Source organism: Vulpes lagopus, chromosome 16, assembly GCF_018345385.1.
Source record: "Vulpes lagopus strain Blue_001 chromosome 16, ASM1834538v1, whole genome shotgun sequence".
Taxonomy (NCBI): Eukaryota; Metazoa; Chordata; class Mammalia; order Carnivora; family Canidae; genus Vulpes; species Vulpes lagopus.
This window is the reverse complement of record NC_054839.1, coordinates 58570460-58587461: the sequence shown is the minus strand read 5'-3', so window position 1 is coordinate 58587461 and position 17002 is coordinate 58570460. Positions and strand designations below refer to the sequence as shown.

At 31.9% G+C, this 17002-nt stretch overlaps 1 protein-coding gene across 1 annotated transcript in view; it reads right to left on the bottom strand.

Moving 5' to 3' along the window:
- RB1 (RB transcriptional corepressor 1) overlaps positions 1–17002 on the bottom strand; it is a 141355-nt gene that overhangs the window by 73526 nt on the left and 50827 nt on the right. The window contains exons 8-16 of the mRNA XM_041730976.1: positions 16138–16280; positions 13899–13976; positions 11175–11284; positions 10186–10263; positions 7023–7110; positions 2659–2775; positions 1374–1430; positions 1253–1284; positions 1094–1170 (exon numbers count right to left, since the gene is read on the bottom strand). Coding sequence (XP_041586910.1) covers positions 1094–1170; positions 1253–1284; positions 1374–1430; positions 2659–2775; positions 7023–7110; positions 10186–10263; positions 11175–11284; positions 13899–13976; positions 16138–16280 — 780 coding nt within the window. The remainder of the gene's footprint in view (positions 1–1093; positions 1171–1252; positions 1285–1373; positions 1431–2658; positions 2776–7022; positions 7111–10185; positions 10264–11174; positions 11285–13898; positions 13977–16137; positions 16281–17002) is intronic.

Genomic DNA, 17002 nt, shown 5'->3' with positions numbered 1-17002 from the left:
GTAACTTAGGTATGAAATGTTAAGCCTCGAATTATGTATTTTTATGTTGGAAGGTTTTATAAAAAAAATTTTTTTAAAGCTAAAACAGCAGAAAAGCTAAACAAAAATTTTTATTTAGAGCAGATTTTTCTTTAATTTTGTTTTTTAAATTTATATTAAGTAGTCTCCATGCCCACCATGGACTTGAACTCATGACCATGAGATGGAAAGTTGTGTGCTCTACTAACTGAGCCAGTCAGGCACCCCAGGAGCAGAATTCTTTCCACAGACTCATAAGAAATAGTCTTCTAAATTTTGAGCATATTGCACATATGTTTTTCCTAAATAGAGGGCTCATGCTTATATCAAATTTTCAAAAGTTTAAATACTCTAAATTTATATCAGGAACAGGTTTAATATCTAAAGATCAATGCATTAGCATATCCACTTTAACGTCTCATTAATCCCTGATGTGGGAAGGGAAGGATTCTTTAAGATTTTGCTAATTTGTTTAGAAAATGGTAACTCTTTTAAATGTGCATTTTTTGGTTATTAATGAGGATTCATAGCTTTCCATATATCTCTTTTGTTATATATTGGTATCCTTAGGTAAATTTTCTTTTGTTTTTGCAAACAAAATTCTTAATATTTGCAACATTTGCCAAACAATACATGTCTAAAATTATGTTTTCAAAAAACACCATGAGTGGCTTCTGTTCTGTATATCTGGTGGACTCTAGCTCTAACCTTTGGTTTCATGACCATAGAATCTATAGCAGATATACATTTCCATACAGATAAATGCTACTTGTTAGTACTCCTTTGAAAATTTACAATATCCTTTCTTGGAAGAGATTTCCATAGGCACATTTCCTGGACTCAGCATAGCCCAGAATAAGAGCCTAGTGAAGTACTATTTTCAAGATTACCTGAAATAATGCAGATAATAACCCATTTAAATGATTTATGTGACCACTTACATTCTTCAGTATATACTGATCTAACATACACATATTGTCTCAACTCCACTCCTCCCCAAAAAACTCCACATGTTAGATAAGTTTTTTTAACTTCAAATTGAACTAAAATTTTTTTTTACTAAAATTTAACTTACTGCTATATGTAGCCATTACAACCTCAAGAGCGCATGCCAACAAAGACATATGAAAGATGTCATCATTCAGGAGTTTGCTAAAGGAAAAGAAAAGAATGATTTTGAAACATTTACTTTTATAAAAAGAAGGAACTATTTTACTACAACTAAAGAATTTACCTAAAATTTTGAATGGATAATCGTTCTTCTTCCTAAAACAGAAAAAAAAAAAAAAAGTTTACCTGATGCCTTTTTTGTGTCAGCAATGAATTTTTTTTCTATTATGTTCTTTTTAACTTACTGATTTAAGCATGGATTCCATTACTCGATAATACAATCGGACTCCAAGTTTGTATCGCTACAAAGGAAAAAAATTAGATTCCACTAATTTAGAAAACCATAATTATTAATTTTTTAAGAAGGCTTCTACTGAAATACATTTCTGATACTTCTTAGGAATATGAACACTAAGAGATCACAAAAGCTACCTTGTCTAAAACTCAAGACTTCCATGTAATATGGTGGTTAACATTCCCAATAAATTATCAAGAAGGAAAGTCCAATTCTTGGTTTTCCTTAATTTCACTTCGGTCTACATCATTCAGCAGATACACACACACACACACACACACACAGAGGATATGTTATACATCTGGTACTATTTTACCCATTTTACATACTAATGTAATACTTTGTGGCCTAGGACATGAATTTTCAGGATAACTCTTCCAAGACTGAGAATAGCCTGTCCATAAAACTGGCAAAGGCAAAAATCAGACCCAACTGATCTTATCAGCAAAAAGTTTTAACCAAATAAATAATTCTCATTAGTTCAAAGAATAACTAAATTTTAGATACATATAAACCATATTCCTTCATTCAAATCATAAGCATAAATTTCATATACAACCAAAAAAGACTTTAAAATATTTAAAACATATTATCAAAATCAAAATATAACTTCACTACACTGAAATAAAGTATCTAGATTAGTTTTCCAACACGTTTTTATATGTTACCTAATTCCACACAACAAAGCAGAGCAAATTTAGAAATTGAATCTCAAAGAAGTTAAATGGCAGCTCATAAATGGTAGAACCAGATATAAACCCAAGGTTCTGATTCAGAGCCCATAGTTTTATCCAATATATTAGTTTTAGACTTTGTGAAATAATAACAGTAATAATAAAACTAATTTCATTCAATAGTATCCCTGAAATAGCATGCATATGATCCCATTCATGTCAGTATATGCATCATAAATATTCATATATGTAGAAGCCAAAGAATATATACCAAAAATTTAATAGCATCAAATATTTTAATTTTTTTGTACTGATATTTTTTAAATTTCTACATTTTTTCTAAAACTGCCTACATGTTTACTTTTGGTTTCTGTAATGGTGTAAGGGGCATTTTTTTTAAAATAAAGTTTTCCATAAACAGCAGCATACACAGGCAGCCAAGATACAGAATCTACCAATATAGTACAAATACTATTATAATATTTTTTTACAATTTGGAAAGATATTTCATTCTAAATTATTTATCAAATAGTGACAGTAATCAAACTGAACTCAAGTTACCTGTGATCCAATTTCCATACATCCCTGTCCCACAGCTTTAGCAAATTTCTCTTTAAAGATGTATCCAACATCCTTCACTCTTTTCAGGATACTTTCCTTTGGATTCACTGTGCAGTTCTTTAAAGAGGAAAAACATAAATCAATGTTGAGGATACCGTTTAATCAGAATTAACATTTTCTGTCCTATAAGCTATAACTTTACACTTTCAATTATACTGTGGAAACACCTCCACAAAAACTAGGTAAAAACAACTACTGAAAATAAGAGGAACATAAAGAATTCCATTTTAGGATGTTAGTGACTAAAAAATATTGAACTACAAAAAAATCCCTTTTATCTACATTTTCTGCTGCTAACTTAAAGAACAGATTTTTAGCCCTTCCACCCATCAAAAAGAGCCTCATAGACATTACAAACTGATACCATGGAAATACAAAGGATTGTAAGTGACTACTATGAACAATTATACACCAACAAGCTGGAAAACCTAAAAGAAAAGGATAAATTCTTAGGAGCATACTATCTACCAAATCTGAACCATGAAGAAATGGAAAAAAATGAATAGATTGATGACTAATAAGGAGACTGAGTGAATACTCAAAAATATCCCAAGAAACAAAAGTCAAGATCCAGACAGCTTCACTGATGAATTTACTAAACATTTAAAAAAATTAATACAAAACTCAAACTCCTCCAAAAAATAGAAGAGGAGGGAGCACACTTCAACATAATAAAGGCTAAATATGATAAGCCCACAGCTAACATTGAACTCAACAGTGAAAAGCTGACAGGTTTTCCTTTAAAACCAGAAACAAGACAAAGATGCCCACTCTCCCCACTTTTATTCAACATAGTATTAAAAGTCCTAGCCAAAGCAATTTGGCAAGAAAACTAAGAGGCATCCGAATTGGAAAGGAAGAAGTAAAACTATGTCTACTAACTTATCACATGATATTATACATAGAAAACCCTAAAGACTCCATCAAAAAAACTGTTAGAATAAACAAATTCAGTAAAGTTGCAGGATACAAAATCAATATACAGAAATCAGGAGAGTTTCTATGCATAAATAATGAATTAACAGAAAGAGAAAATAAGAAAGCAATCCCATTTATAATCTCATCTAAAAGAATAATATACCTAGGAATAAATTTAAGCAAGGAGGTGAAAAACCTATACATGGAAACCTATAAGACATTGATGAAAGAAATTGAAGAAGACAGAAATAAATGCAAAGATATCCCATGCTCATGGATTGGAAGGATTAATATTGTTAAAATGTCCATACTATCCAAAGCAATCTACAGATTCAATGCAATCCCTATCAAAGTTCTAATGGCTTTTACACAGAAATAAAACAAACAATCCAAAAATTTGTATGCAACAAAAGATTCCCAATAGCCAAAGCAATCTTGAGAAAGGACAAAGCTGGAGGCATCATACTGCCTGATTTCAAACTATATTACAAAGCTACAGTAATGGAAACAGTATGGTACTGGCACAAACAGACACACAGATTGGTGGAACAGAACAGAGAGCCCAAAAATAAACTCATGTATATAGTCAACAAATTTGTGACAAAGAAGGCAAGAACATACAATGGGGAAAGGACAGTCTTTTCAGTAAACAGACCTGGATAAAGTAGATAGCCACATGAAAAAGAATAAAACTTGACCACGATCTTACACAATACACAAAACATGACCCAAAGTGGATTAAAGACACTGAAACCATAAAACTCCTAGAAAAAAAACAAAAGAGATAAGCTCCTTGACATCACTCTTAAAGATCTGATTTTCTGAATCTGACACCAAAAGTAAAAGCAACAAAAGCAAAAATAAACAACTGGGACTACATCAAAATAAAGAAGATTCTGCACAGTGACAAAAACCATCAACAATACAAAAAGGAACTACTAAAATGTTGTATGTCAATTATACTGCAACAACAACAAAAAAAACCCCTAAAAGTGAAACAATTATAATACCACTACTAAAATAAAAAGAATCTCATATTCTCGAGTATAAATTATTTTCAATTAAGAGTTATACTGGGATGTACATTATCCTAAAACACAAATAATAAAGATAAAACTAAGATTTGAGTTTGGTAGCATTTCCTAATTTCAAACTGTGCTTTCAAAAAGTTAAGAGTTATTAAATCATTTAGCTACCTCTTCAGAAACACATGATAGAGAAATGCTTACAAAAGAAGTTTCAATACATGAATCATATGGGTGGGGCTATATGGTAATAACTAAAATATATCACAAGATTACTAAAACGCATATTATGATATATTAAAATACTCTGTAATTGATACTATAATCTATTAAATAAATTAAAAACCTGATTCTCTTCAGCTACAACCAAAGGTTGACTTTATTTTTATAATATTTAGAGATCAAATACCTTCAAAATACTATTAACTTTGCAAAACTAAGAATAATTTTCTTTGAAATCTGAACACTGTCATTCAAAAATTTCACATCCTATAAAATCAATAATCCTATCTACCTAAAAGAAAACAGCACATGTATCATAGAAACAGAAACAAAGAAACACTCCCTTTCATAAGGTCATTGTTACCAAAACATCCATTTAAATGTCCAGAGCTTCTAAGATTTTACTTACAAAAAATAAAGACAGCATTAATTTAAAAAAAAAAAAAAAAAACCTGAACTAATAAAAAAGGAAACTCAAAGAAAAACTTACTGATCTTCAAGACATGCCCACTCTTGAGAGAAAGCAATCTGCAGTCTTCGTGAAACTTCAGTTAAGCTGTTAAAGTTCATTTAATGTTAAACTTTACATTAAGCTCCAGAGAATGCCTTCGAGGCAGAATTTCCTGCCAAACTAAAGTACTTCAATATAAAAAAGAGCTCCTATATCCTCAAAATGTTGTAGGAAATATTCAAAGTTTATTTGAGAAGAGAGATTATGGGGGTAGTGTTAGGGGTAGGGAGAGAGGGGGCAGGGGCGGGGTGCGCGGTGGGAAATAAACCATAAGAGACTCTTAGGGTATTAAAGAGGGCACTTGCTGTGAAGAGCACTGGGTGTCGGATGTAAGCGATGAGTCACTAAATTCTACTCCTGAAACCAATATTGCATTGTATGTTAACTAACTAGAATTTAGTTGAAATCAAAACAAAACAAAATAAAACAAAAAGGGAGAGTGAGAGAGAAGAGAGAATAGAGAGATTATCATTCTTACAACTTCTATCATTTTCCCTTCTGAAAGTTCTAAGTTACTGAGTAGCCATGTTTGGGAAATATTCTTGTGCTCCAGATAATACATAAATAGAAGGAACATCATGCAATTTGGACAAACAAAATCAGTTCTGAGCCAACATAATTATGAATACGATGACAGAAATTACTTTGCTAATTCCTGGGGGGCATATAAACAAGAAGAACAGAACACGACAAAACCATAGGCAGGTTATGATATTAAATAAAAAGTTAACTACACAGTTATTGGAATAAGCCAAATTTTAATAATTCTCCTGGCCTTATCAAATTTCCATGGATAAGGATTTCATGAGTCCTAACTCTCATTTGAATTTAAATAAGGAGTGAGGAAGCAAGCAAGTAACACAGATGCTAGTTTTCATTATCTTTTTCTCTCTCCCTTTTTTGTACAGCAGGGGCCCTTCAGATACCAACCACTCAGGTCTACAGAAGTAGCAAATTGCAATGCACACAAGTCCAGGCAAGAAATGTAAATAAAAATGGGCTGAATATAAGAAAGACTGTAGAGATGTGACAAATGTTAAATCCTAATATCACATTCAAAGAAAAGATCTTAAAAGCAGAGAGAAAAGATACAAAACAAACCAACAGTTAGATTCAGATTTCTTTTTTTTTTTTTTTTTTTTTTTTTAGATTCAGATTTCTTAAATAGCAACAGGGAGAACCAAGAATTGTAAAGTATCTACAAATATCTAAGAGAAAGAATCTACAACTGAGATTCAGCTAACCTATCTTACAAAACACAAGAGTAATACTTTAAGACAAAAAAACCCACAAAACAAAAACCTTATAAGTTTACTCCAAACTAATCCTCACTAGAGGAATTATTAAAGTATGTAACTGAAGAAAGAAAATGAAATCAGAAATGAGGTCTAAGCTGCAAGAAAAAATGATGAGCAAGGCAAAAAGCAAACAAGAAAAAAATCTAAAAATAACACTACCAAAATAAAGCAATACTACCAATGATTAATCTGGAGGGTTCAAAAAAGCAAGTAAGATGATAGACAAGGACATGTCCATTGGGAGATTTTTTTAAAATCTCAGTATTTTAACTTTACTTTCAAATTTCTTTGTCAAGATAACACAATAACAACGTTTCACTTATGCCTTACATTAAAATAGGAAATCAGATTTTCTGATGGTTGATCACTTGCTGAATTTAAGATCATCATTAATTGTTGGATAGTATTCATTACGGTCCTAGAGAAAAAAAAAGACAGGAAGAAATATTAAGCAGTGAAGGAAAACAAATAAACAAAATGTTTCTATTTCACAAGTTAAATGAATCTTTCAATCTCACTATTTCCTAATTATCTTTAAGAAGTTCTCTGAAATAAGACTTTACATAACCCTTCATTTACTGTTGCTTACAAGGAATTTCATTTTATTTAAAGAACATGTTCCATAATCACTAAGTTTATAATTAAGGAACTGACACATTTATTTACTAATAAAACTACTTTAATAAAATATTAACTGGCCAAATTAATATTTTAAGAAGAAAACATATAAACTAGTATCAAAATGATAATTTTAAGAAAAGATTACTACAATTAAATATTAAAGTTTTTCAAATAAAGACAGTAGGATATACCATAATTCAAATGAAGAAGCATGTGACTTTAACAGAGGTCTTCAGATGAAAGCATAATTTTAGAAGTCATCACTGTTAAAGCATAAAATCGGGTCAGTCCCTTAAGATTTATTTAATTCTGTAATTGTGTGTGTGTGTGTGTGTGTGTGTGTGTTGTATAGGGAATTATAATGTTCCAATTTTGGAGTAGCAGTGCATTGCTACGGTAGGTACTGTTTATTGATGCAAAGAACTATAGAATGTTTATGGCTGAAAGATTCTTGAAATATTGTTTACCAAACATGTTCAGTGAGCATTTTCTTTTTTGTGACTTCAGTAAAAGTTAGAACTGATGTCATTTGCTCAGTTTGAAAAAAGAACTTGTCTTTAAGTTTTTAACTTCTTTGGTGAAAGTTTCCATTTAGGAAAAGATGACAAATATCCCTGATATTTTGGTATCTTTCTTATTATTAAACCAAACTATTATATCTCTCTCAACTGATATTTATACATTCTCACCTTTCAAATAGGATTGCTTCGATAACTTGTACGTCTCCTAATCCACTTAAGCCACAATGACTAAAGCCACAAATAACTGCTGACACCAAAAGATCTTTCTCACTTGTTCTGATACTTGATTTCCTCGAAGCATGTGACACTCAAACACCTGCACTTTCCTGGAAATTCCCTCCCTCGGTCTTTTTGGCTTCATTCTCTGGGTACCCCGCCTCATTCTCCCTAACTTCTCTCTAGCACTTAAATGCTAACACTCTTTAGGGCTCAGCCCTTAGGCAGCCATTCTTGCTACTATACTTTTACTTCAGGCAAACTCATATATTTTTATGGTTTTAACTTTCCCCGATTATTCTCAAATCTGTAAAATCCTTATGTCCTACTACTTAGTACTTCTTCATGTCCCATAATGCCTCACAAATAATATTCTAAATATGAATTCATCAAATATTTATCAAACCTATTCTTGTTCCCGGTTCAGATCTTCAGCATTTCTCAACTGAATCACTACAATAGAGCATTCCAAGGATTCTGACTATGTATATGGTAGTAGGGTCTAGCTAGGCATGTATAGTTTGGAAAAAAACCACCTCCTTAGGTTACTCTAATTTGCACCCTTGGTTGGTTAAGAACTATTGTGACAGACTGACAGGTCTATTTCTCACATGTCCTCCTCAGTCCATCCCCTCACAAACTACTACCACATAAACTTTCAAAAATCAACTCTAATTTTATCCTTACTCCAATTTAACACCTGTGTATGGCAAAAGGCCAAATCGTGCACAAGCCAAAGTCCAAACTTATCAGCATGGCATGTAAGTCCCCTTCAGGATCTAGTATTCACCTCCACTCCTGTCATTTCATCTTGCCATTGAGTGAGCTAGTACAGAACTGCTAATCATTCCCCAAACACATCACTGTTTTATATTTCCATGCCTTTGCACATGCTATTTCTACTCCCTAAAATGCCAATCTCCTGTGTCTGTTTCAAAATTCAGTTCAATAAAGTCCTTCCTATGCCATCTCATTAGTTTGTCAAAAGTTTATTACTCTACTTTACACTTACACAGAATTGTATCTTTATGTCTGCATAATCATTTTAAAAATATTACTGATTGCCTACTATGAACCATGTATTTCCCTAGGTACTATTAAATGTTGAACAAAAAAGTCATGGTCCACATGGTATCAACCTTAAAGGCTATTATGGGTACTGGCAAAAACAGGCAAACACACAAATTAATTTTTAATTACAAATTATGATATACACTATGAAGGACTAGAACAGTATACTATGAGAAAGAAGAATAAAGAAAAATACCTCAGAGAGAAATCTTTTAAAAAGGAATATTTGTGCTGAACCTAAAGGAAGAGTAGTTGTTGGTAATAACAGAAACAAAAAAAAGAAGGAAGAGTTTCAACAAGAGGGAAAAGCAAGTGTGAAGGTCCTCAAGTACAAAAGAAGAGCTTCAAGCATTCAGGAAACTGGCCAGTACATAATGAGCAGGGAAACAAGATGAGGTTAGAGAGGCAACAGTAGCTCAGTCATATAAGGTCTTGTAGGCACTCTGAACCAGTGTGTATTTCAAATGCAACAGGAAGCAGTCAGTAGTTTTAAAAGCAGGGTGAACATGATCTGACCTACATTCCTAGAAAATTATTCTGGGGCTCTATGGAGAATATATTTGGTGGTGGGGAGAGGGGAACAGTGAGGAGAGTAGATGTAGCAAGATCAGTTAGTAGGCTACTGCAAGAAATCCAAAACAAAGAGAACGAGATTCTGGACAAATGTGGTGAAAGTGCAAATGGAGGACAGGAGATGGACTAGAGGTATTTTAAAGGTAGATTCAATAAGACTTTATAAATGTGGAAAGTGAGGAAAAGGACATTAAAAGGGTTCCAATCCTTCTACGTTGCATGCAGAGCAAAGAGTGATGTATCTTTTCTTTTTTTATTTACTGAGATGGAGCACATTACCATTCTAGGTTATATTCCTTAAGCACAGACAGAACTAGGTTTAACAATCATATCCTCAGCAACTAGTAAAATACCTGGCAGACAAAGAGCACTCAATATATATTTGTTGCATGTACATACAAATATATAACAGAACAAATGAACAAACCCAAAGTACTATAAGGCACTGAATAAATAATTATAATGAAAATCAAAAGTAAGAAAATTCATACCTAACTGGAGTCTGTGGAAGAATCACATTTACCTCTTCATCAGAGTTACTTTTTCGTGGTGTTCTCTGCATTTCAAAACTATATAATGATAAGCAAAGTCATTCAGATTGAAAATGCACAATCTGAGCCAAAAGAGCAGTATATTTTACTTGTTGCCTCATACCATCATACAAAATCTTAAGTCAATTACACAGGTGGTAGGAAAACAAATGATTCAAAAGCTGCTTAAATAAATAAAACTTTACACTTTTCACCACTGTTTTTAAATTGGGCGGTTTATGAAAAACAGGTGCAACAATCATTAACAAATTTTTAAAAATGAAAGTTAGATGCTATCTCTAGATGTTAGATGGCATTACAAACCAAACTGTTCAGTATTTAGAAATATCAAAGCTTGAGGTGTTCAATCATGCCTTCCAAAAACTTTACTTTGACTTAAATAATAACATTTTAAAAACATTTTGTATTTAACCAACAAATTATATATATTTTCAGTTACAAATTAAAGGATTTTATGGTAAAGACATAAAATTAAACATACTTATAATCATTTGAATTTTTTGTAATTACTCTCAATCATTCCTACTTTATAATTCTACGTAATTCAAGAGAATACACTTTCATATTAACATTAAAAAAAAAAATAACCAAGCAAATAATAGTTTATAAAAAAAAAAAAGTGTGGGGCCAAAGAAAGAGACTACCACTTAGGTAAATTACTGCAACAATTTTCTTTTAGTGCATGTTTTAAAATTATATTCAGCTTAATAAAAAAAAAGTTGCTATAGAAAACAATTCAGAGAAATTCTCTATTTATTAGTACATTATATGCTTAGAATACTGTTTACCTTATTATTAGCTTTACAGAAAGGCATGTGAAGTAACTTATTATAAATGAAATTTAAAGATGATGAAGTTAAACAAAAACCTATGTAATCTATCTATATTAAAATGAACCTATCGCCAGGGAAAAAAAGAAGAAAAAGTACCTGTCTGTAGGATCAATCTGAAGAGTTTTATCATGATCCAGAAATAATCTTGCATCAAAATCTTTGTTTTTAAGGTAAATCTCTTCATATTGTCTAGAGAGACTTTCCACCTCAAAAAAAACCCACAAAAAACTGATGATTAATTAATCTTTTCGTATCATTACATTTCTCAATCCACAGAAGTACAGATGTAAAGAAGTCTTTGTACATACTTACTTTTATAATATACATAGTTCACATGCAATAAAAATAAAGCATATCTAAGTGACATTAAAACTTTCCTATTTTTTAACTCCAATTTTAAACAGATTTTATGCATGCACCTCATTCATTAGAATTTTATGTAGACAATGACCACCAATAACACAAAACAGTACTGAGATAGACTCTCAGTAAGACAAAAAATAGGTGATATTATAACCACTTAATTGTCAAGATCCTCCAAACATCCTACACATCCCTCACTGTTAATCCTCCACTATGCTTATCAATCTAAAAATATTTTTGTTTTTTTATTTTTTTAAGAGTATTTATTTATTTATTCATAGAGACACAGAGGGGGGGGGGCAGAGACACAGGCAGAGGGAGAAGCAGGCACCATGCAGAGAGCCTGACATGGGACTTGATCCAGGGTCTCCAGGATCACGCCCCAGGCTGCAGGCGGCACTAAACCGCTGCGCCACCGGGGCTACCCTAAAAATATTTTTCAAAAGTAACAAATCCTCTTGATTATATATTCCGCTTACCTTTTGATGCACTCTAACTTCCTTTAGTTAAGTATCTTGGGCAAGAGTATTAGCCCAATTAACACATTTGCACAATGTATTCCTAATCTCAGATACTTCTTCATTTGCTAGAATCTGTAATTCTATCACAAGTTCTGATTCATAATTTTCTAATCATAATTTAAAAACGAATGCCCAGTGGACAACTATATTTGGCAGACTTCTGCTATGACTTTTAAAGTCTGAGTGTTTCTAACCTTAGAGAACTCAAATTGTATTTCAAAACGAGTGGCAGGGGATCCCTGGGTGGCGTAGCGGTTTGGCGCCTGCCTTTGGCCCAGGGCGCGATCCTGGAGACCTGGGATCAAATCCTACGTCGGGCTCCTGGTGCATGGAGCCTGCTTCTCCCTCTGCCTGTGTCTCTGCCTCTCTCTCTATCTCTCTGTGACTATCATAAATAAATAAAAATTAAAAAAAAAAAATTCAAAACGAGTGGCAGGAAGAAATCTAGTTAAATGTAAACTTTTTGTCTATTTAAGGTTTTTAGGTAGAACAGTCATTCATGTTGATTAAGTTTAATCATTGTTCCTGCCTGATCTTAGTGAGGCACTAATTATCAATCACTTATTTGACTGGCAGCTATTAATGCTATATGAAAAGTGCTAGCGTAAATTTAAAGTTTATCTTAAAATTTCTAATAAAACTAATCCACTCTAAAAGAAGAAAAATTACAATGAGTGTCCAAGATTCTTTACAGTTGTGAACAGCCTATTTTTTTTTTTTTTTGGTACATCAGTTGATAAGAAAACTCCATAATACACTTGGCCTCTTTTCTTGTCTCCAGTCTATCTTACCAGTCTTCTGCCCTGCATCCCAATCTTAGTGAATTAGTTGGTGTTCACTGAAGAGACCACACTATCACATATCACTGTCCCTTTGAATCTATTAATTTCTACTACTGGAAATGTCATTTCTCATAAAGCTACTCAGCTGAGAAATTACACCTCCAAAGTTTTCCACAAAACTGATCTGCCCCATTTCGGATTAGATGGCCTCCTCTGAGATATCACAGCGATTTGTTCATACTTCTATCAGACTCGTGCAAACTCCTGTAGTGTCCCATTTCTGTGTCTTTCTCCCACTACTACCTTAACGACAGTGACTGAGTTAAATCTCTTATGAATAGTATCTAGCACAATGCCTGGCATATATTAAGCACTCAATAAATAACTGTTGGATGAATAAGTTTATTAATTCAAGGACTAGCCACCAAATCGGGTCACAGAATCAGCAGACTAACCGACTTCATGTCTTTTGGTCTTGGTAACTAATGCCAAGTGCTTCTAAAACAGTGGTTTATCCCTGAGTACTTGTTCTTCATCATTTATCTAAGCATCCTTTTCTCCACATACTTCATCTTACCACAAAAAGTTCTCAGTTGTTCTGTTCTCATTGAAGAGCAAGACATTTGAGGCAAAATGTGAAAAGAGACAGATGGATGGCACACCTCTAAGGTAAAACATTTCTGCAATATAATCACAGCTATTTCAACAGAATTTATCTTTAAGTAGTTTAAAATATTCAAAAGAGATGCTCCACAATACAGTAATGCCAATCATGTTGAGGGCATCAATCCATGGATCCTATGCTTAAGGATGTGTACCAAACTAGAATCAAATTTGTGCATATTTTGTTATACTTAACTATAATGGCATTCAGAAATTCAAAAACCTACACTTAGATTTTTGAAAAATTTCAGTAGAAATCAATTCCTAGTGCAAATTACAAATGGTGCTTATTTATATATCTGAATATATATATATATATAGATATATATTCAAAAAGTTTTTCTATTACTTATATAAAGTTAGTTCACCAAAATTCTTAGGTTTCTTTTCTTGAGAAAAAAAAATTAATAAAAAATAATTTTAAGAAATTAGCTACTTCTCCCTCCCGAAACACATTAACTTTTTACTAATTAAGTTTTCTTTCAGATTACCTCTGGAAGTCCATTAGAAGCTACAATTCCAAGAGAATTCATAAAAGGTATGAAATTTTTGAAATAAACATTTTTCACCTGAAAAAGATAAAGTTACAACATAGCCATTAAAATAAAAAAACTTAATCTGTCATTATTAACACTAAAATGAAAGTGTTAACTGACTACTGATCAATGACATACATTGAACATAATGATGCTTGTTTATAATTCAATTATTTACTTTTCAATTATGTGAGGCAGATTTCAAGTCTTAGAATGGGAGTAGAGAATTGTTAATGAAATAGGATTTATAAGAAGAAAATCCATTGAAACCAACTTCAATATTCTATATTTAAAAGATGATGAAAATATGGCTTGAAAAAATTAAGCAACTTGACCAAAGTTATACAGCTAGGAATGGGCAGAGCTAGAATTAAAACCCAATTTATCATCACAGGCAAGACTCTTCTCTTCTTTAGACTGTTTCCAATTTCTTCCTAAAGCATATTTTTAGGCCACTTCACACTCATCATCTGATAGCTAGCTTAGGAATTATCAAGTCAATTATTTTAGCATAAATTCAGGAGAATAACCTGTTTCACCAGAAAATAATTTCACACACATAAAGAATACCCAGTAATTCAATTCAAAATCAAATAACAATATTTAGTAGAATGATGCAGTTTCATACAAAAGCACCCTACATTTATTTAACATGAATAATAAAGGCTGTAATCAGGAAACCTGAGTCACATTCCTGGCTAAAAATTGCTATACTGGCAATGTGTTACAAAATTGTGTGTGTGTGTTACAAAATTTTAAACCACTTATTTTCACTTCCTTTTACAAATTTGAGGTCTACATTTATTAAGGTGGAAATAATATCAGTTTATATCTTCAACTTCATAAATATATTGCAAGAATTAGACTTCTGTAATACTTACTAATTTTGTTTTCTGATTAACTCCCATTTAACTTGAGTATTTACAAAGTGGGTATTCTACTTAACCATTTAGTGTTAACTAACCAATAATTATATAGCCATAAATGTAACTAACCAATAGTTATATAACTAAAAATGCTATATCTAAATAATCAAGTGTCAATTAATATCAAATACTACCAAAGTTTTTAATCAGCTGTACTTTAAAAATCATTCCTATATTCTAAATTACAAAAAGTTATTTAAAATGAAAAAAATTTAAATGGCTTATGCCTGATTTTAGAAATGAAATTTAATAAGTAGTTTTGAAAGCCAGAGGATTAATAACCAGAAATTAGAAAACTGCATTTATATATATTCATTATCTTGAGGGAGTTAGCAAAAGACTTTATTAAAAAAAAAATATTTCAACTACATTTTTCAGATTAGCAAAGATTGTCATTCTAGAAAAGTAAAAAAATAAATATAGAAGTATAAAGCTGATAAATCTATAACCATAGGTGTATAGCTATACCTTTATTAAAATAAACAAAAGGCACAGTGCTAACATTAAGACAGCCCGATAAACCATTCCAATACTTCTTAAACTAGATTTTGAGATCATATTCCATTCCTTCCCAGAGTTGACAGAAAAATTTCAAAGATGCGACATCTCATACAACTATCTGGTGGTAGTGAACTGTGGGCAATATAACAACCTAGGAGAGAAACAGCATAGCAGACGGAAAGGAACAACTGGTAGCAGGTTTCCCAAAGTCTAGCCCTGTTAGTAATTAGCTATCAGTCTCTAGAAGCTCACTGACTCATTACTACAAGGAGGCTGAGTACATAATTCCTAGGATTCCTTCCAATTCCAACACTCCAGATTCTACGAACAAGATAAGCGATTCCAGGGTGTTCATGTGTATTTTCTACCAGCCTTTAACATCTACTGTAATATTAGGAAAGGGCGTGTAGGCTGAACAGAAATTTAACGTTGATATTACTTATCACTAAACCAAAACACCAGGGTTTTCTTAGCAGGGTATTTTAAAACATTAGGAATCATCAGTAACCACAGAGGAATCAAAGAACAAATTCATTTGAAAACTATTGCCATAATGATGTATCTTTCAGTGATTCCTGAGTAAGGGAGCTACCTCTCTTTAAAATCAAAGTAAGTCAATATGAAAAATAAAATTTTTCTAAATATTTTGCTGCAAAAGAATTGGCACTAATTACAAAAGCAAGCTGGTCATGAAAGAAGTATATACTGATAGGAAGAACTTACATCTAAATCTACTTCATTTTAAAGAAATCATGAAGTTAAATTACCTCATCTATATTACATTCATGTTCTTTACAGAGAACTTCAATAATTCTTGTATCATTTTCTAGTTGTTTTGCTATCCGTGCACTCCTGTTCTGACCTCGCCTTGGTGTTCGAGGTGAACCATTAAAAGGTATTACAGCTGTTTCTGTAAAAATGGTAAATTAGATAAGAACAATTGTACATTCCACTGTATAAAATAATGAAGTATTCTAACTTGGGAGATCAGAAATAATCTTAGTAACATTCTGCTACTTTTATTTATTAGGCTTCATTAAAAGGCTAACAGTTTTATCTATTTATTGAATATCTATTTTAAGTTATGTACTGATAATAGTTTTTGGCATCCCTATTCTCTTCTACCCCCAACTAGTCCAAAAGAAACTATAAAATATTTAAAGCCTGATAGGCAAATATGGAGAAGGCAAGGGAAACAGCCAACTTAAAAACTAATTCTAAATGTATCCTATACTCAGTCTGTAAATAGGGAAAAAATCTTTTCTATCTTGAAGAGTCTTAAAAAGAATAAGTATTTATGGATTCAACTGCTAGACATAGTATAAAAATAAATAAATTTTTTAAAGTTTGAGCAAATACCATAATAAATAATGTTTTTTTAAAAAGTATGTAAATATTATAATATAATAAAGGGTGATTTAAAAAAATCTCCTGTATTACTTTGAGCATTCCCAGTTCAAACTGAAAGTGAATCCAGCTATTAAAGAGGTAACAGATCACTAGATATGAAAATCATTAACTGCCTCCAGGCCTGACCAACAATTTACAGGAAATTGAGAGAATACAGCAACACACTAAACTATATAAAAGGATGCAATCAGAAAAAATTAAACCACAAGAAACTCCACAGAA